The sequence below is a fragment of the Lissotriton helveticus genome, chromosome 4_1 (genome assembly GCF_964261635.1).
Source record: "Lissotriton helveticus chromosome 4_1, aLisHel1.1, whole genome shotgun sequence".
In the NCBI taxonomy this organism is placed as follows: domain Eukaryota; kingdom Metazoa; phylum Chordata; class Amphibia; order Caudata; family Salamandridae; genus Lissotriton; species Lissotriton helveticus.
In genome coordinates, this window is record NC_136063.1 from 1634507958 (window position 1) to 1634530265 (window position 22308).

The window sequence follows — 22308 nt, forward strand, 5'->3', positions numbered from 1 at the left end:
TTTCTGTAACCTGTCTTCACTCTTGTAATAATCCCATCTATTCAAATGTTTATAATTCGGAACCTCTGGTAACACGGAGTCGAAGTTCGAGAAGTAATACTCGAACCCCTCCCGTTCATAAAATATGCTCAACAACAAACTACATGATATTCCATAAGTCAATGGAAGATGATGATACCTGATGCCCTCGTCTACAGAGGCTGGCAACTGCATGCAGACATAGCAGTTCTTCGCCTCCATGGCATCAATATATTCATAAAGCAATTTGGCATAAGCATTTGACTTAAAATTTCCCTTGGACTCATCTGCATGTAATCTCTTAATCTCAGTATCTAACAAAGCTTTCTCTTTCTCAGTATTTTCCCCTTTTTCCCCAGCAACAGTGGTAGGCCTTTGTGTCGATACTCTTTTTGCTTCTTGTCCTGCTTTTGCTTCGTTTTCATGTCCCACTACATATGATATAGTAACTACTAAAACTATAAGAAAAATCACTCCCACTAAAAGTGTGCCTACTATGCACTTTGTCCTGCGGTTCGGGTTGCCAGTCTCCATGATCTCGAAACAGTGTAGCTCTGGTTTTCGTTCTCAGCATAAAGTCTTTTCCTTCTCAATGTCCCTTTTTCTTTACACAATGTCTCTTCACGAACCACACCTGGAAACTGATGATTCCCTCCGCAATCAGTCTTTGAATTTTTGTAGTAACACGCAGCTTCAAAATTCTTTTCAAAAGGTCTCTTCAAATCTTTAACGAAGTTTCTCTTTACACAGCTTTACACAAAAGTCTTTAGCAAAGTCTTTTAGCAATCCGAAATTATGCGTGTTCCAACGACTCTCATCACACATTTTAATAACTCCAAGCGAAGAAGGAGCTCCTCAAGTATTGGAGTCCTTGAACTGCAAGGTGGAAATTCTACTGTATTTAGAACCAAGTCTCTTATTCCGCTCAGGAGAGGAGGATAGACGATGTTGAGTGTCAGCAACCCTTCGACCTCCACTCCTGGTATCAGCAACTTTATGTCCACCGTGATGATGGGGTCAATTCTGATCAGGGTCACTTCCCTCACCCTCCCGGTTCTGCGTGCTTCGGACATCTGTAGCAAGGTAGGTCCACTCAGGAGTAGAGTATCTTCTGCAAGGCACTCGCACTCTCCTTGATCTCCTTGGACCTTCCTGTTCTTGACCCTGTGCGTCCAGATCCGAGTCTTCAGATATAGGAGCAAGAGTTTCCTCTCGAGCTGGCTTCAAGCTTGACCTTCTTCTTCCTTCGGGCCAAGTAGCTGCTCCACGTCTTATTCTCCTATCTCTCGCCCTTTCGCTCGGTCCTTGATCACTCTGGACTTGATTTGTTTCTGAGTCGCATTCACAGCAACTTTCTCCTTCTGTAGCGGCTTCAGTTTCACTGCCGTCCTGTCCTTCTTCTTCCGGATCTGTAACGCTCCCAACTTCTTCAGACACCCCCACAGCTTGACTGATCCCCTCTAATGGTTCGCTGTCTTTATCTGGATTCTCATCTGCAAGAGGAGCAGTTTCTTCCAGGGGTGCTGGAACTCTTCGGGTGTGGGAAGCGTGGATCCAATTTGGCAATCCTCCGCACTTCACGGCAGTATTCGTTGTTAAGATAACCTGGAAAGGTCCTCTCCAACGCACGTCTAGGCAGTTCTTCCGGACGTGCTTCTTTACCACGACCCAATCCCCTGGGCACAAATCGTGGCACAGATCTCTTGACGATGGGACCTCAGCAGCCTGCACCTGGAAGGACACAGAATGAATGGCGTCAGACAGTCCTTTGCAGTAGTCCAGGATCAGGTCATCTGTAATATTCAGCAAAGCAGTTGTTGGGACAGTTGGAAGTCTCATTGCCCTCCCCATCAGCACCTCGTGAGGAGAGAGACCTGTCCTCCTGTCGGGTGTACTACGCATGCTCATAAGCACTAAAGGCAGAGCATCAGGCCAACTTAAGGAAGTGGATGAACACACTTTGGCAATTCGGCACTTCAATGTCCCATTTATCTGTTCCACGATACCTGAAGCCTCTGGTCGATAGCTACAGTGTAACTTCTGATCAATGTTCAATGCAGAGCAGAGCATCTTCACAATTTCACTGTTAAAATGTGTTCCTCAATCAGATTCCAGAGAACCTGGCACCCCGTAGCGCGGGATCAACTCTCTAAGTAACAACTTTGCTACGGTGAGTGTATCGCACCTACGTGTAGGGTATGCTTCGACCCATCTGAAAAATATGCATACAACCACCAAAACATACCTGAGGCGGTTGACTCTTGGCATCTCAATGAAATCTAATTGCATTCTGTTGAAAGGCCCCCCAGACCTCCCAATGTGACTCATGGTAACTGGTGTTCTTTTCCCTACGTTCAGTTGCTGACATGTAACACATCTCCTACAGACTGCTTCTGCTGCAATCCTAAACTTAGGACAATACCAAGTCTGCCTAAATACCCTCAGCATGGCATCCCTTCCTAAGTGTGTTGGACCATGTATCTGTCGTGCCATTGGGCTCACTAATTCCTCCGGTAACACTGCTCTTCCATCTGCTGAAACCCAAAAGTCCATTTCACTTCTCACACAACCTGCTGTTTCCCAGGACCTTTTCTCAGACTCAGGTGCATTGTCTTGCATTTGTTTCAAATCTTCCCAAGTATCAACGGTCTCTAACATCATGTTTAATTCTGTCTTTTCCTTAGCCCCACCTACTTCCACCTCCGTGAAAGTATACCCTTGCTCTGCACAGTAGCGGGCAACTTCGTCTGCATATCTATTTCCTTGTGACACAAAATCTGTATTTTTAGTGTGGGCTACACACTTGACTACTGCGATTTCAGCTGGACCTTGTAATGCTTCTAACAGCAGTCGTACAAATTCCCCGTTTCTGATTGGCGAACCAGAGGAAGTCATGTAACCCCTCTGAGACCACAATTGCCCGAAATCATGAACTACACCGAAACCATATTGGCTATCGGTATAAATGGTGACTCTCTTTTTGCTACCTGCTATACAGGCACGTGTCAATGCAATGATTTCTGCTACCTGAGCGGAGTGTACTCCTTCCAGGCAAGCGGCTTCCACAACTCCAGTAATGGTGCAAACAGCATAAGCTGCTCTCAACCGACCAGTATCGTCTCTTAAACATGAGCCATCAACAAAATACATTTCATCAGGGTCGCTCAATGGCTCATCCACAATATCTGGTCTGGGCTTCGTGCATAGTTCAGTCACATCAAGGCAATCGTGATCTTCACAGTCTTCGCCTTCAATATCATTAGGAAGTGGCATCAGTGTAGCAGGATTCAAGACAGAGCACCTCTTAAGGATCACGTTCTCTGCAGCAAGAATAACTTGTTCATAGCGCATGAGCCTACTATTGGTCAAGTGCTGCGTCTTGGTCCTAGTCATTAACAGTTCTACAGAATGCGGTACATACACCACTAATTGGTGTCCCATCACAATGTTCTCACAACGTTCAATGCTGACACCTGTTGCAGCAACGGATTTGAGACATCCGGGCAACGCTGCGGCTACCGGATCTAAAGTAGCCGAAAAGTATGCAACTGGTCTACGGGCATTCCCATGTACCTGCACCAACACTAATAACACACATCCCTCTCTTTCACAACAGTACAATGAGAATGGTTTCTCATAGTCTGGCATTCCCAAAGCCGGAGCACGACACAAATCCTCTCTCAGCTGTAGGAACGCCATTAAACAGTCGTTGTCCCATGGTACCGGATCACTCACCTCCTTGTGCGTCAGTTTTTGTAAAGGTTTCGCTTTCAGTGAAAAGTTAGCTATCCACTGTCGGCAATAACCAACCATTCCTAAGAACATCCTAACTTCTCTCTGTGTCGTAGGCGCATTCATTTTCATGATGGCCTCTATCCTATCTGGAGACACCTTGCGCTTTCCCTTCTCTATCCGATGACCCAAATACTGTACTTCTGTCAGACAGTGCTGCAATTTGCTCGGGATACCTTGTGTCCATTTTCAGCTAAATGATTCAGCAAAGCAATGGTGTCTTCCCTGCAAGCTTCCTCTGTTCCTGACGCAACAAGTAGGTCGTCTATGTACTGGACCAGAACCGAGTTCTGTGGTAGTACTAGACTTTCAAGGTTCTTCTTCAACAGCTGGTTGAAGATTGAAGGGCTATCTTTCAACCCTTGTGGGATTCGACACCATGTTAAGACGCGACTCTCCATTTTGAACGCGAAAAGATACTGGCTCTCTTCATCTAATGGAATTGAACAGAAGGCTTGACAAATGTCTATCACTGTAAACCACTCAGCTTGGAATGGTATCTGAAACAGTATCACTGATGGATTCGGTACCACTGGACAACATGAAACAACAATGCTATTAATCTTTCGAAGATCCTGTACTATCCTGAACTTCCCACTAGGTTTCTGCAAACCCATAATCGGGGAGTTACATGGACTGCCCACGATTTCTTTCAGTATTCCCTGTTGAATCATGGAATCAATCACAGGTTTTATTCCTGCAATCGTCTCCTGGGACAATTTATACTGAGGCGTTCTCGGATATTCAGCATTTGGTTTTACCATGATCTTCACTGGTTCTACCCCTTTGATCAATCCTATCTCTTCTCCTGTAAAATCCTATACCTCAGATGAGACAGCATCTCTTAAGCCCCAAGGAAGGTCTTCCACAGTCAGAGTAGGATACAATTCTACACACGTTCTCGAATTGGCAATCTTAAAGGTAGCATCATCGTCTGTGGTCTGTACCTCCACACCCTGAGGTGTGCAGTATATGGTGCAGTTCAACTTGCACAATAAGTCCCTTCCTAGCAGACACACAGGACTAGAATCACATACCACAAACTGATGTTCATTTGTGTAATTCCCTATTTTCACTGACACTGGTTCTGTCAAAGGGCTAGTCATTCTCCTATTTGCGACTCCTACCACCTGAATTGTTTCCCCCGACATTGGTAGGTCCGGAACCACTGCTGATCTCAAAGTTGATCGAGTAGCTCCGGTATCCACCAAAAACGTGGTAGGACACCCTGCCACTTCAGCCTCAACAAACGGTCCTCTTTGATCCACCTCTAGAACTGCCCCGAGGGTACAGTCCTCTTCTCTGCTCACACGTTGTCCTGTCAATGGATCAATGTAGTAACATTTTTCTTCCTCCATGAAAAGAGGCATTTGCTTAAAGATCTTTCCTCCTGTCGCAATCTTTGGTGGCTGTGGAAACTGAGCTCGCGGAGCCGAAGTCCCCCCTTTGGCCACCTTGCTTCTTGGAACTGTTACCCCTTGAACTGGAACCTCTTGAACTTCCTCCTCTAACTCTAGTTCTCCGTTTTCAGGGTTATAAGGGCACTCGCGTCTCCAATGTCCCACCTGGTGACACTGGTGGCACTTTGTCGTTTTCTTTAACGTGGCAAAGTCTATTCTAGGTCTCTGGCTTTCCTCATTATCCTTATTCTGACCATTCGACTTCCGTCCCATTGTCACCATTCCCTGTTTTTGCTGTCCGCCCTTTCCGGCTGACTGCATCTGTACCACCATCAGCTTTTCTTTTAGTTTCTTTGTCTTGGAATCTATCTCATCACTGCAATATCTCGCATACCGCAAAATCTCATCCAGTGGTCTGTTCTGCCAGCAAATTAAATGTTGCTGAATCATCAAACAAATATCAGGTCTCAATCCCAAAACAAACTTTGATACAAACTGTCCTATATCTTTGGGGTCCATTACATCGAGCCCACTGTATTGTTTGAATGTTTTCAACAATCTTTCATAAAACTCATGAACTGTCTCCTTTGGCTCCTGTCTTGTTCGGTCTATTTTTACCCAATCTATGTCTTGTGGTGGCACCTTATCTTTCAGCCAAGTTATTACCCTTTCATACTTTTGCATTACCGTCTCTGACGGTCCATTAGTCTGAGCATTCCTTTCTGGTTCTGCAGTTGGCCATTCAACACTAACCTTGCATGCTGTCCACAAATCTCCTGGGACAACGATGTCAAATAAGGTGTTCAAATCAATCCACAATACCTTTGAGATTTTCACAAACCTTTCTACCTGCTTGTACCACTCAACTGGATTGTCCCTTAACTTCGGAAATGAGTTGGTAAATGCAGCCAAATCTCCTCTACTCCAAGGCACATGTACATAATTCCCATTCGATATTTCTCGCAAAGGGAATGCCTCCATCTGCATTAGCCTTCCCTCCGGAGTCATCACACTCGTGCTCCGTCTAACAGTACCCCTTTTGGACCACCTCTCCTCCCATTTGTCCAGATCTCTCCATGCTCTTATTCCTGTTATCAGTTCCCTTATGTGTGTTTTCAATCCAGTTGTTCTCTTTTCGTCCAAGTCCTGATCTGTATATTGTAACCTATGGTTACTCTGTAGTGTCTTTGTTCTGGACAGATCTACCATATACTTGTCTGCCAGTTCAGATAGTTTCTCGTGAATCGCTCTTGCCTTTCGAGTAACATCCTTCGCTATAAACAACAGTTCATCTTGTTCGTATGAGTCAATCCTTTCTAATGGTAGCGTTTCATCTATGATCTCATCCAAATCAGATTTTAAGCTAATGACATCAAGTCTTTTGGCCTTCACTGCAGCTTTCAGTACACCATCTCTAGGGGGTCCATTCATCTCTCTCCCATCCCAGCTCCTAGTCCTACGTCTAGGTTCAGGCGAGTTAAGGGGAGTCCTCCCATGCTCCCACCTCTCGATGTCCCATGCCATTCCGTCCCCTCTGGGTGGATGATGAAACACTCCATTGTCTCTCGTAGTCCCACATCCCCCATTCTGCCTGGTTTCTCTAGGTGGTTGGCAAGACATCCCATTATTCCCCATTTCATCCCCATTTGTCTGAGGTCTCTGAGCACTCGACGCATGGCAAGACCCTTCACTGTTCCCACGATTCCAGTGCTGTATATTCTCATTGGGTGCGTGATGAGTGCACCTAAACCTTTCCCTATACTCCAGTACCATTTGGTCTCCACCTTTTTCAAAGAGACGAGACATCTCTCCACACTCCGTACTTCCTCCATTTCGTCCCTGCCCGTCCCTACCGTCCATACGACGCATAACTCCTCTATTCTCCTGACTTTGACCCTCACGCTCCTGACTGCTTTCACTTGCCCCGCAGTGAGACACTGTCCCGTTGCCTCGACTTCCCCATTCGGCCTCTGCTCTGGACCTGTTGCTTGGTGTTTCTGTGGACCCATCCCATTCTCTCAAGTCAGCTCTTAGCTCTGTATAGGTTTTCGGCCGTGGTCCCCTCAGGTCCATCGGTCCTCTTTGACCCCCCTGATCTATTACGGGGCCCACTGTTGTATCTAATCGGGTGTTCCACGTTACTGGTCCTGGCAATTGTCTCCAGGCATTTGTCATGTTATTCCTCCTTTCCATCTCAATTCTTTCTCTGTCTAGCTGTACCTGTTCTTCCTGGGTGGTAAATTGACCGTATAGGTCCTATGGTAACGGGTACTTGTAGAGCATCTGGTAATTCATAAGACTCGACTCTCTCAGATGTTGGCATCTTCTGCACTGCGATCCTTCCAACCACTCTCTGTTCTGTATCAGGTTGAGGTGACTCTCCATCTTTGATAGGTACCCAATCCGCTATAGGGAGTGGCCTATATCCTTCTATGCCAACCCTGTCTTCCTTTGGGAGCCCCGCACCTTCCGTCTCCCTATTGTCTGGAGGTGGTCTATCTATCAACAATCTATTTATTAGATTGTCCTCCGACTCGCTTTCTTCATCCTCGTCAATAAACCTCTTCTCTCCTGCCACCTCTCTCACTGGGTACAACTTATCTACCTCGATTGTCTGTACCCTCCACCTCTTGGCGTCCTCATCCCATTTGGAATCTCGCACTGCTCTTACCGATCGTGTCAGCCTTTCTTGGCGCCTATTCAGATTCCTGTCGTGCGCCGCCCTAATCCATGCGTTAAGGGCCTCAAACTGTGTCGGTCTAGGCTGAGGTTTAAATGAGGACATAGTTGCTTTCAGCCGATGTAACACCTCTAACTTAAACGTCCCATACTTTGGGAACAGCAGTTCCTCATTCCCTTCCGTAAGCTTGCTCCAATCCCCAATCCACAATATAGTGTGCAAACCAACATTCGCTGCCATATAGTGAGCCGGTGTACCCTCTGGCGGTGCCTCTTCCCCGTAAAAAGACTCTCTCCTTCTTCTCTTAAAAATATTCCTCAAACATTTAAAACACTTCATGTTCAAATCTACAACTTTCTATTTTCTCCGGTTTGTCTACTTCCTGATGACAATCCACCAATCTCAGCACTGTTCTCGCTAGCTGCCCTATCACTGCGCGGCTTCTGCTGACGTCACACCAACCGCCCTATCACGTCGCGGCTCCTCACTAACCGCCCTATCTCAGCGCGGCTCTTGCCGACGTCACACCAATCGCCCTATCTCAGCGCGGCTTTTGCCGACGTCACTCGTCCCCCTTCGCAGCAGTTCCCCTCCTTTCTTAGCTCGTCTTCGCGGTCATGCATGCGTCCCATTCATACTCTGAAAAATGATTACTTCCGACCAAGCGATCACTTTTCTTGGCTGTACGTCCACAGCCTAACTGTAATTGTCACCTTAACCGACGAAATGTCTTTCCGTGTACGTCCAGACAATCGCCTTCTCTGATAGGTTACTTACACACAGTAACTTTCGACCTGCGTCCGTTACTCACACACTCACTCTTACACTCCCCCTATCTTGGTTCTGCGGCGGTCAATGGTACCTCATGACCTCCTTACTCTGGTCGACAATTACTCTGGGTGTTCGATACACCCGAACCACTTAAGCTCTACCCCGAACTTAAGATTTTACCAGGTTGCGCGCGCTCACAACCTTCTCACATTCACACTACAGGCATTCAACTCCGCATGACATTACAATACAAATACAACACAAAACACCGCAATCTGTTCACGCATGACCCTTGTTATACTCACTCCCGTTCGATACTGCTGCTTTTCTCTCGCGCTGTCAGCACCTTCTTCGGCAGGCCACCTCTCGATCTCTAGGGGCCTTGGGGTAAACTAACCTAGTCTAGGTTACCTTCCTCAAGAAGATAACCATCCTCACTCTGCTACCAACTGTTAACGCGGGATTTCTGGTCTGTTGTTACCTTACCAGATCCCAGCTCAGGTCGACTGGATCGTTGGTACCTGTCATTGAGTAAAAGGCAACCCACTACTAGATCAATCAAATAGGAACTTAAACCACTCTAAAAACCACTTACGAAGAATAAGTTTTAAAAGTTTATTGTAAAGCCAAAAACAGCTGAAGATACAAAATTCTCAGCATAAGATTCAAAAGATACACAGGTACTAATATAAACAAATATTCTCTAAATGCTCTTAATCTTCCAAAGAATATTACTAAAGCCAATTCAAATGTTAACAGAGTTGCAATAATAACTATGATCTGCAACTTGAGTCATTTACAGAAAGGAAAAGTTCTGGTTAGACTATCCCTACACTAGACTAAGTAACATCCCTGCTTAACAGATCTTAACCTAAAAAGGTGTCAGCAGTGGTGACTTCCAAAGAAGATCACACACTTCCCTTAGTCTCTGAACCAAATTGATTTCTTGCAGTCTACCTATCTGCCTACCCATCCGCTCTCTTAGGCTCCTCAGATCCTCTGTTCTAACTCCACCCCGGGGTGCTGTCCCTAATACAAAATCACATTTCCAATCGAAACGCCCCTCGGGACGCCCCTCACGTGGTGTCGGTTCTGGCGGCAAATTCCAGGCTGGTCCTCCTCTAGACCCTTCGTTAAAGTTGACCTTGCTTCCCAGGCTTCTCTCAGGCAAGACAGTACCCCCAGGAAATTCCTGAAACCTCCTACAGGCCTGTGCATGGATCCTCTGAACAAGAGCCTATTCATCACCATACTGATTAGAGCTCCTCGCACCTGCAAATAGACACTTCTGCTATGGGCCCCAAATTCCGACCTCCATCATATCTTTAGGTCGTAAAACATGTACCAAGAATCACAGTTAGTGCCTAGCACGACTTTCTTCAAACGAGCACATACAAATCAAAAGGAATGACTTTGTCTTTTCAGGCCTATCTGTATTACACAAAACGGCCTATACATCCTGCAGACATTAATTTCTCTGTTTAAACAGTATTCTAACTACCACTCTAAATAAGTAAAACACTTCTATAAAACATATATTTCAGTTCTATGTTTAGTAATACATCCGATTATAACAATATTAAAGTCCATCTCTCGTGACAGTGTAGCAGCACTATTCATTCTCTGTGAATTGCCATGTGGCCTACACATTTCATGGTTTACCGAATTACATTTCTTATTCATACTGCCACATAACATGAGACTTTAACATCATTCTAACATCACTACACACTTCTATATTAGTTTTTCACACAGATATATGTCTTATTATTCAAATTAGGCACTCTTATATATTTGCACTCTATATGTCCTACACTCTTATATGTACCTTTACTAAAATAATGCAACGTGCTTGTAAATATGGAGCACTTCTACATTTTTTCTCAATTTGCGCTCTCTCACCAGTTTCAACACTTTTGTGGCTTCTTGAGATGATCTTCCTTTTGTCACCAGCAGAAATATAATCCATTGGTCAGATGGGTTAGAGGTGGATGCAGAGGAAAGGGCTATCTATCCACCTTGAACCTTGCTTCTCTTCCTTCTCCTCTCCCCACCGTCAGGAAAGCAGACTAAGTTTGTTTCCCCAGACCCTCTCTGAGCCTGTCGGTGGTGACTATCCAGCTTCCTCCTAACCTGAGAGGCCATTACTTACTTCAGACCAGTGGAGCCTCCTAATTGTGGAAAGGGGGAACACACTTACCTTCCTTCATGCTCTACCCCCTATTCCTCCCCTGCCCCTCCCAGACCATACTGCAACTGGAGGTGGCAGCACTCTTACAGAAAGGGGATAGGCAAGAGTAGGAAAAGGGCTGGAAATTTCACCACATTGTCCATCTTGAGGAAGACGCAACACTGGGGTTTGTCCTTGGTCCAACATTTTACTGCAAATGAAGCAACCATTAAATCCAGGCAGTTTAAATGAAGAGATTTTTTTGTAGAAGACCGTTTTACTCCTCTGGAGAACTCCCTGCAGCATGCTTTCCAACCCAAGCCGCTAGTATTTGATTCATCAGTTTGGTTTGAGAGCCAAAGATGACACGCCCGTTCTAGGCTTCCATTGGGGAGATCCATCATTACAGTTCCTCTCTGGTCTCCTCTAAGGGGGGGACTTGCATGAGAGTAGGTTAGGCCCTGTTGAAGATGGGAAGTCTTGAGGCTTTGTAAGGCACGATAATGTTGAGGTCCTGGAATCATGGCCTGTCTGGATGATGATAGAAGACCCACTATGAGGGCATGTTGTTGCAGTGAGGCGGTGGGTCTGGCCAGAGTCTTCCTGAGTTTGTGCTTTATCTTAGTATGTTCCCAGGATGGGAGACTCAGCGTAGCCTTGATTGAATCCACCATAAACCCTAGGAACTGCAAGGTCTAGACTGGTATAAGTGAGGACTTCTTCTCATTTACGACAAAGCCGAGTGACTCCAGAAGATTGATGGTCAGCTGGAGATGACTTAACAGTCTCTTCTGATGTTGAGCCATAAGAAAGATATCGTCCGGATAGACAACAAGTCTGATACCTTGGTATCTCAAGTGTTCCACCATGGGTTTCAATACCTTGGTGAAACCCCATGGAGCGGATGACATACTTAAAGGAAGGGAGGTAAACTCGAACATCTGTGACCATTATTGAAATTGTAGGAAACGCCTGTGGGGAGGTGAGATGCTAATTATTAGGTAGAAGTCCTTCAAGTCCAGCTGCACCATCCAATGCCTGCAGTAAGTCTCTGATAAGATGGATGCCATTCATCTTGAAGTGGCAAAATACAGGCAACTCGTTAAATTCCCTCAGATTGATACATAGGTGTAAACCCCTCCCCCCATCTCTTCTCCACCAGGAAGAGTTTGCTGAAAAAACCTTAGGGATGTAGTTGTGTAAAGTTGAGTAATCTCGGCATCCACAAAATCGGCTTGAGCCGTTGTGAAAAAAAAGAGGTCTCTGTGGTTTGAATTGTGAACCGTAGAGTTCTATTTGTAAGCCCCTTTCTATTTGTAGAACCCAGAAGTCTGATGTAAGAGCCTCCCAGCTATGAACAAATTCTGACTATCTGGGACTAAGTCTGATTGCCGGGTGGGATTGCACACTCACCTTGAGGGGTGTTGAAGGAGCCATTCTTGATGGAGTTCCCTCTCGAGCCTTGCCGGCGGGGATTCCTTCTCTTGGGATAGATGTTGCCACAACGGGAGGAGTCTTGCCACTGTGGAAAAGGTGATTAGCCAGCAGTAGTACTTTAATGTTAAAGTGGCAGCATATAAACAAAGCAAGTAATAAGCTATGAAAGCCTAATTTATTCAGACACACAATCACTACATAAGGGCACTTAACTAAAGTTTGCTGGAGGAGCGAAGAAAGCAAAGAAGGAGCAATCACAGAGAGTCTTGAAGGGCTTTACTGTTTGCAGATTGGATGAACTGTATTGATGCTCTTTCCCAATGCCTCATGGGAAATTAAGTTTTGATATTATTCTGCTTGCATAAAGCTTTAATGGCTGCTGGATAATAGAGTGAAGAAAGAACAGTCTAATCCTTGCCTCCGGTCTGGACATAGAATTACAGTACTCTTCTTCCGCGTCTATTTTCTTCATTACATCTCTTTTCAAAGGCTCATTCCTGGAGCTGCTGAATACCTCAGCATCATTAAACAACAAGCATTGGCATAGCCAATAGGTCTCGCCTTTGGGACCTTATAAGTGTTTAGTTATCCAGCACAATATCCTTGGTGCAACATCAACTGTTGCATGCCTAAACACGTATAAGGTCCCAAATGAGTTGTGACATGCTGGTGACTTGTGACTGCCAGAAGTGCTTTTTTTAAAAACTTTAATTATAGATGCAAATATGGGTATTTGCAGTTCTCATTTACAGTATTTAGAAACTGCAGAATGGGAACTTTGTATCTGTGAATGGGAACTGTGACTTTTTTGGAGCGAGGTACACCCTTACAAACAAATGTTACTTGAGATACTGGGAATGTATTTCGTGGAATACACATCATTTTACGAAAACTATAATGTGCATTACAAACAAAACTCACTCCTCAAATTATTATGTAAAGGGTAGCAAAATAGCTTGTTTTGTTATTGCCCTTGTGCTAAAGTATTTAATATAGTACCCGCGTTTGCTCCGTCCCCTAGAATCCATGAAATAAAAAGTTGTGCACAACTTACTTGTTTCATTTTTGCATCTAGTAAACTTAACATCCTACTATAACGATTGTCCCCTTCCTTTTGCCTCGCTAGTGTTTCTTGAATAATTTAAACTGAAAGTTGCAAAAAGCATAGAGTGCGCCTCCCTTCTGCCCATTTGTAACATTCAAGCTATTTTAACTTTCAAAAACCTCCCATGGTTGCAGGCCTAGGGTGCACGCTCTGAACACCCATAAAGCAGAAGAATTTAGAGGTATAGGAAAGATGTGGCTTTTACCCATCAATGATGTGCTCGGGAGGGTGTTTCTCGTCGCTGGACGTGGCTAGAACAACCTTCCCTCCATTGGAATCCAGACAGAAATCATCAACTTTGCTCATGTCTGATCCGCCTGTCAAAGATAATAATTCATGCGTGTTTAGGACACCACAAAAAGAGAAATCCACAGCAGACTGAACACTTGCAGAAGCTACCGGGCCATCGAAAGTAAAGTCCCTTAGTCACCAAGCAACCGAGAAGTCTCGTTGCGCAGCGCTAAAACCACAACAGTCTGCTTCAAAGTGGGTAAATTTGACGGCCATTTTGGAATTAAATGTATCATCTAGTTAAACTGTGATACTGAGCCCACGGTTGCAGTGCAGACGTGCGAAAAGAACTCGCCTTTTATTTCTTGCCTACTGTGAGGAATGGGGGTGAAACCTTACGAAACGCTGCAACTGACAAATCACTAGTAAAATCGGAATAACCACAGAATACAGTAATGGATGTTGAAATGCAAGCGTTAAAGTAAACTCATGGGCAAATAAGGAAAACTGTAAGCCTATACCACACAATATAGAAAGTGTTAAATAATGACAATTCATTGGCAAACACACATTTAATGAAAATACAAAGCGAATGTAAACCACTTAAGCTTTTCATCAATTGAATTTATATTAACATTCCAAGTTGGCCGCTGCCATATATCACAGTGTTTGGTCTAGTGTTCAAGAACATGCACCTGGTTGTTAGTTTCCAAAGTGAGTGACATAGAGAAAAGACTCCCACACTACTTTTGTACTGAAGGCGCTTTCATTGCACAGGTTAGTGGAACTGAGTTTATGTTGCGGAGTTTGGGGTTTGCAACAGTGTCCTACAAGACCTATAGCGACTTGTTAAATTAGTTCGCCCCGTAGATTAGGTTAGTTGGCCCTGCAGAAACCTGAATGTGCTGATGTTTTTCGCCTAAGTCCGCTCGTCTTTAAAAAGGTGGAGAAAGTTCTCAAATTGGTACAAAGTATGTACATTTCAATTATACTGGGTTTGCGCGTGCATCTGTCTATTTTAAGTTTAGAGGTCGTGACTTAGAAAAAGGTCTCCTGCAAAGTGTAAAGATGTGTCCGAAGCATATGAGCTGCAGATTGTACACTATGCATAGATCGCCTTCTGGTGTTGGGCTCGGATGTTTGCATGTTGTTGTCTTCGAAGAAGTCTTGTAGTCACAAGGTTGGTGACTCCTCCTTCAGTCGATAGTGCGCATGGGCTTCGGCTCCATCGTTAGATTGTTTTTTTCCGCCATCGGGTTCGAATGTGACTTGCTGCGCTCGGGATCATTCTCGAACCCCATTCGATGCGCAATCACAGTTTACCGACAGTATTGTCTCGATCGCGTTCCTTCAACGCGCACCCTCGACAACTTCCCTTACACTTCGACGCCTGCGAACCTCGACGCGGGCTGCTGGGCCTACCCGCGCTGATAGAGACGGACGTCGATGGAACGGACTCCATTTAAAAAATTTCCACAATATGGAGTTAAGTTTCCACACTCGGACCTCCATCCTGTCTGCAATCTGTGCCTCTCTTCGGAACATTGAGAGGACAATTGTGAAGCTAGCCTCTCATCCAAATAAAAAAAGACCAGCCGGGAACGTCGAGCTCGACGCCACGACATGCAGCGAGGCACCGGTTCCATTCCTGACATCTTTCATCCAGGTCCCGAGAACTTTCCAGAGCCAGCCGACGTCGAAGATGACATCACCCAAGCTCAAAGGGACGTGAGTACTAAAACCCCAGCCTCAACCAATCCCACACCAATGGCACCTGTAACACCTTCGCCTTCGGCCTCGGGTTCACACCGTACTAAAACTTTGAAAGCCCCGGACCTGGCTCCGAAGGACAAACGAAATCCATCCGGCTCGAGCCAACCACCTGGTACCGGAAAAACACCCTCGGCCCTGAAAGCTCAGTCGGCCGAGTTGCCACGCCCTCTGCCACTGGCACCGGGAAAACATTCGGTACCGAAATGTACAAAAGATTCCTCGGCACCGAAGCACTCCGATAAAGCATCAACACCAAAGAAACCGTCAACGCCAAAGCAGCCGGATAAACCACCGCACCGAAACAGCCGGATAAAACCTCGGCCGTGAAGCAAACAGACAAATCCTTTGTGCCGAAAACCACGGAAAAGACTTCGGTACCATCAAAAGACAAAGCACCGAAAACTTCGGAATCGGGAAAGGATGCTGTACCGGACAATGTCCCAAAACATCCAAAAACAGCTCCCAAAGACCAATCTTTGACGCCAAGCAAGCCTATCGATTCCGAAGAGCTTTTCTTGCCAGATCCAAGGCAGACTTCTCTCTTTATTCACCCAAAGACTGGTCACATAGTCACCAAGCCACCTACAAAAAGGAAACCAGATAATTTGCAACAAATTCCAGTGCCTCCAAAGAAGATTCATATAGCTACTACCACTTCACCACCACCTTCACCTCCACCACCTGTTAACCCTAATTTAATTATTTCACCACCACACTCTCCAGAATCGGAGGATAGTGACAATTCACAAGGGCATGGGCAATTAGATGAAGACATAATGCCATTAGATCCTGATGAGTTACCACTGGAACCAGACTTGTGGCTTGATTATAGTACTGATCCTGATCTAACAAATGATCCAGACTTTTACCCCTCAAAACCATCCCTACCTGATGACAATGTGGGGTTTGCCTAACTAAGCAACAGAGCAGCTACATATCACAAGGTCAAACTTCATTCATACCCTGTGGAGGAAGGTTTTTTATTGGAGACTTTTGCCCAACCACAAAAATCTACTCATGTCTTACCCATGCTACAAGGCCTCATTAGACATGATCCTGAGGTGTTTAAAGACCCAGTTAGAGCTAGGATTCTTAACCCCAGAGTAGATAAAAATACAAGGCAGCCCCCAGTGACCCCATCTACATTATGAGCCAACTTCCCTTAGATTCACTAGTAGTTGCCAATGCACGCAAAAGGGCAAACTCCCAAGGGTCAGGAGACACACCATCTCCTGACAAAGAATCCAAGTTATTAGACGCCTCATGTAAACGTATGGTGTCTCAAACTGCTAATTCTTGGAAAATAGCAAGCATACAAGCCATTCTAGCAAGATACGATAGGGCTCATTATGATGAACTGGAAAAGCTCATACAACATCTTCCCCAAGAATATAAGGACAAAGTCAATGACCTTGTACAAGAAGGCAAACTTATAACCAATACCTCAATCAAATGTGCACTTGATGCAGCTGACACCGCGTCACGTGCAATAATTACTAGTATTCTGCTACATAGACACGCCTGGCTCAGGGTATCTGGATTTAAGCAAGAGGAACAAAATACGATCCTAAATCAACCATTTGATCAACAGCACCTCTTTGGACCTGGAGTTGACGCATCTCTAGAAAAAATTAAAAAAGACACAGAAACAGCAAAGTCTATGGGAGCCTTACAGTCCCCATCTGCCAGAGGCTCCTTTCGTCTCTCCTTTTATAGAGCAGGTTCCAAAACCAATACATCAGAACACCCCATATCATCCTATAAAAGTCCCAACCAGGGCTCCTTTTCTATGGGATACAATAGAGGAGGTTACAGAGGTAACAACAATAAGGGTAGGGGCAGAGGTAATAACACCCGCAACTCCGCTAACAATAAACAGTGACTTCCCTGCGCTTCCCTCGATCATCCCACTCCTGTCAGGGGACGCATCTCACAGTTCCTACCTGTCTGGAATTCCATCACAACAGACAAGTGGGTAAGACAATATATCCAGTATGGTTATTGCCTGGAACTCACTTCTCATCCCCCCCCCAACATTCCTCCAAGACAGCGTCCAATGTCATTAGAACACCTAACGCTCCTCAAACAGGACATCTTAGCAATGTTGCAAAAAGATGGAATAGAGCCAGTTCCTCTAAGTTATCAGGGGAAAGGAGTCTACTCTCTTTATTTCCTAATTCTAAAAAAGGATGGCTCTCTACGACAAATACTGGACCTCAGACCACTCAACATTTACATTCAATCAGACCACTTCCACATGGTCACTTTACAACAAGTGCTTCCACTACTACAGCAGGGCGATTTTCTCTCCACTATATATCTGAAAGACGCCTACTTCCACATTCCAATACATCTTGCTCACAGGAAGTATCTCAGATGTGTGGTAGATGATCACCACTACCAGTTCAAGGTGCTCCCGTTCAGAGTCACCACAGCACCCAGGGTTTTTACCAACTGCCTCGCGGTAGTTGCAGCCCATCTCAGAAGACAAAAAATTCATGTCTTCCCCTACCTAGACGATTGGCTCATAAAAGCAAACTCCCAACAGCAGCTGTGTTCAACACACAATCCGGACAATACAGTTGCTTCACAGTCTGGGATTCACAATAAATCTAACCAAATCCCATCTCCAACCGTCCACAATGCAACAATATCTAGAGGCAACAATGAATACTTCCACAGCCCTAGCATATCTGAATCCCATCAGGATAAATGCGATACTAACCCTAGTTCAAAAATTTCAGCCACAACACTAACTATCAGCAAGAGTGTTCATGCAGCTCATTGGTATGATGGCATCTTGCATTTTTCTCGTCCCTCATGCAATATTGCAAATGCGCCCATTACAAGAACGTCTAGCACGTCAGTGGAACCAAGCTCAAGGTCAACTAACGGATCTGGTGTTGGTGGAGGAACGCACCCATCACTCTCTGCAGTGGTGGGCCACAAAAAACCTTTCCAAAGGGCGGACGTTCCTCAAGCCAGTTCCACAGATAGTACTAACAACAGATGCATCGCTCACCGGCTGGGGAGCACATCTCCAAAACCATACCATTCAAGGTTTATGGACCTCTCAAAAAAAACAATTCCACATCAACTACCTGGAATTGTTGGCAATCTCTCTAGTGTTGGGGTTGTTTCAACCGCAACTACTAGGCAAAGTTGTCCTAATTCGTACAGAAACATGATAGCAATGTATTACATACAAAAACAAGGGTGGACACACTCTCTCCAGTTATCCCGTCTAGCACAGAGCATCTGGAGGTGAGCCATTCCACGGAAGATATACATCCTAGTAGAACATCTACCAGGAGTACACAATCAAATAGCGGATCTGCTCAGTAGGCAAACACAACAGATCCACGAATGGGAACTCCATCCTCAAGTTCTTCTTCCATTCTTTCACATGTGGGGACAACCAGACATAGATCTGTTCGCCACACACCAAAACGCAAAATGCCCAAGCTTCGCATCCAGGTATCCACACCCACTGTCCAAAGGCAATGCTCTAAGGGTGAATTGGTCAAGCAAATTCGCTTACACTTTTTCGCCTCTCCCACTCATTCCATTGCTAGTGAGGAATCTTCAACAGCATTCCCTCACAATGATCCTCGTTGCTCCAACATGGGCAAGGCAACCATGGTTCACAACTCTGTTGCAGCTATCAGTAGTACCACATCAAAAGCTGCACCTCTCACCAAAGCTTCTCACTCAAATGGAGAGATAAGACACCCAGATCCCAATCAGCTCAACCTTGCGATCTGGCTCCTGAAATCCTAGAGTTTGGCTACCTCAATCTTCCGCCAGACTGTATGAACGTTATCAAAGAAGCTAGACGCCCTACAACAAGGGCATGCTATGCAGCAAAATTGAAGAGCTTCGTCATTTATTGCTCTCCCAACAAATTTGACCCATTGGATGCTTCCATTCAAAACATCATTTGTTACTTTTTACATCTACAACAATGTAACCTAGTGTATACATCCATAAGATTGCATTTAGCTGCCATAGGGGCCTACTTGCAAAACAGACAACATTTCTCTTTGTTTAGAGTTCCCGCAATCAAATCTTTTATGTAAGTACTTGAAAGAATAATTCCACCAAGAGCTCAACCCTCCCAGTGTGAAATCTCAATATAGTCCTTACCAGACAATTGGGTACTCCATTTGAACCTTTACACAAATGTGAACTACAGTACCTTACTTGGAAAGTAGCATTTTTAGTCACCTTTACATCTCTCAGAAGAGTGAGCGAACGCCAGGCATTAACCATACAAGAACCAATTTTACAAATCCATTATAACAAAGTGGTTCTTAGAACAAACCCACATTTTTTACCCAAAGTAGTATCTGCCTTTCATCTAAACCAGTCTGTTGAATTACCAGTATTCTTCCCCCAACCAGAGTCAGTGGCAGAGAGAGTTCTACACACCCTTGATGTTAAGAGCATTACTTTACTACATTGAAAGAACAAAACCCTTTAGGAAAACTAAACAGCTTTTCGTAGCTTTCTCCCCACCTCATAAAGGCAATCCTATATCCAAGACCAGAATTGCAAGGTGGATTGTAAAATGCATACAAATATGCTACCTTAAAGCCAAACACACATTAACCATTCCCCCTAGAGCTCATTCTACACGTAAACCAGGGACATATATGGCATTCTTAGGGACTTTCCCCTAGATGACTTCTGCAAAGCAGCAACTTGGGCCACGCCACACACCTTCACAAAACACTATTGTATAGATGTGCAAGCAAAACAACAAGCTAGTGTGGGCCAGGCTGTATTAAAAACACTTTTTCAAACTACTGCAACAGATACAGATAGCCACAGCTAAGGAGGATACTGCTATATAGTCTTTGCATAGTGTACAATCTGCAGCTCATATGGCTCGAACGGAAAATGCTACTTACCAGTATGCATCTGTTTTGGGCATGTAGAGCTGCAGAGTTGTACACGCCCAACCTCCTCCCCGGATACCTCTATCTGATCCAGTATTATCATAATTAGGTACATCACGCATGGACAATTTTCTATTTCTCACTTCTCCATCTAACCCTACTGGCAAAACAATCTAACGATGGAGCCGAAGCCCATGTGCACTGTCGACCGAAGGAGGAGACACCAACCTTGTGACTACACAACTTCTTCGAAGACAAAAACAACATGCAAACATCAGAGCCCAACACCAGATGGCGATCTATGCATAGTGTACAACTCTGCAGCTCTACATGCCAAGAACAGATGCATACTGGTAAGTAGCATTTTCCTTTTCTTCTTACCTTGGTATTTGTTGTCTTCGACGGCTCTCAATGTTGTGAACATCAGCACTGTTATCTGTGGTGAGCAACAAAAGGGCGCGCACGCTCATAATTAACAAAGATTAACAAACAAGCGCTGGTCACATGCCACTCCCGGCATCCCTAGCGCGGCTAATTAACAATCGCGCGCAGGAGACCTAACAAGCCCGGGAGAGGTGCGTGAGTGGTCTTCACTTTTCAAGCACTGCACTCGTGCTTGTGGCGCACCGCTGTACGCTCCCGCAAGGTGGTTGCCGCCACAAGCACGAGTGCAGTGCTTGAAAGTGAACAGACCGACGGCTAAAGGCCCTCCTCAGCAGCCCATGAGCGCTGTGTAGGCGAGACCTAAAAAAAAGGTGCATGTACCAAATACCATTAATTTTGTTTTATTTCTTCTGACATTGTGGCACAGTTTTCTTGCAAGCTTGAAAAGATATTGCCCAAATTAAACATGCGAAAACAGTAGTATGCTTTACTGAAATTATATTTTTGTTTGTGGTGGTAGAATGTCACATTGATCAGGATGTAGGCCGTTATCTTTTTATGGTCTAGCTTGACAGTGCAACTGTTGCCAGAGTGAGCTTTACTAGAGCGAGATTTCGGCTCTGCCCACATATTGGTGGCCAAGATTAAATATTTTGATTGGGCAGAGGTTGAAATTCAACAAAAAAGTGATTGCCTTCTAAACAGCTGTGTTCATTTTGTTTATTTCGCTGCTTGAACTCAAACTTTCAGGTTACATGTATGACATTGTAATGCTATTAAAGTGTGTGAGGTAACTAGATAATGTATGGTGGTTTTCTCTGGGAGCGACACAGATTTGAGGAGGGCAGTCATTAACCTACATGGACAGTTAGGTTTGGCTTGAAAGTGCAACTTACATTTGCCCTTTTAACTTACTCCAATATTACACTACAGATCTTTGCTTCCACTCAAGTATTTATTCATTCCTATGCTATGTACTTGTAGTGCTTCACATTACATTCACAATACCATCATTGTTTTGAAGCCAGGCCGATTGACATTGCCAAAGCTTATTTAATTGTTTAGCATTAGTGCACAGCAATCCAGTTTTTACATTTCCTATTGTGTTAAATTAGTAGGGTTAATTTTTATAAATCTTTTGTCATACTTTGCAGAAATTCCACCCGAAATGACCTGTGACATTGCAGAAAGCTATGCTAAAATGGTAGTAGTTCATTTATTATTCACGCAAAAGTGGCACGAGGTCTTACTGCTGCTCACAGGAAAAGCCAGTGGGGATGAACTGGAAAAAGGAGGGCTATTTAAAAACTGCTGCCTTTCAGACTTCAACATTGGTGTTGTTGGGAAAGACCTTAGACCGTACACGCATCGAGTGCAGCTATTGAGATGCCTACTGGAAAGAGGAGGTGAGCATTCACATGTATTTGCTCTATTTTTTGCTGTTTTTTTATTTTGCTCTTGTCAATGTGCATGTTTGTGTGTGTGCACGTATAGATGTTTAATGAAAAGTTTTTAAAAAGCAAGCAATGGAAATACAATAGGTCTCGCATTTTCTTGAGTTTAAGTTACTGGTGCAAATGATAATGTCTTTTACCTATGTGTTATGAAGTGAATGTATGTGTTGGCGAGGGAGGGGAGAGGAGGTA

The 22308-nt window shown here is 44.7% G+C and overlaps 1 protein-coding gene across 2 annotated transcripts in view; it reads left to right on the forward strand.

The window, feature by feature from the left end:
• TRANK1 (tetratricopeptide repeat and ankyrin repeat containing 1) overlaps nucleotides 1-22308 on the forward strand; it is a 1265441-nt gene that overhangs the window by 704871 nt on the left and 538262 nt on the right. For both annotated transcript variants that reach the window (XM_078688288.1, XM_078688286.1), the window contains one exon: nucleotides 21817-22068. In XM_078688288.1, the coding sequence (XP_078544414.1) occupies nucleotides 21817-22068 (252 nt within the window). The remainder of the gene's footprint in view (nucleotides 1-21816; nucleotides 22069-22308) is intronic.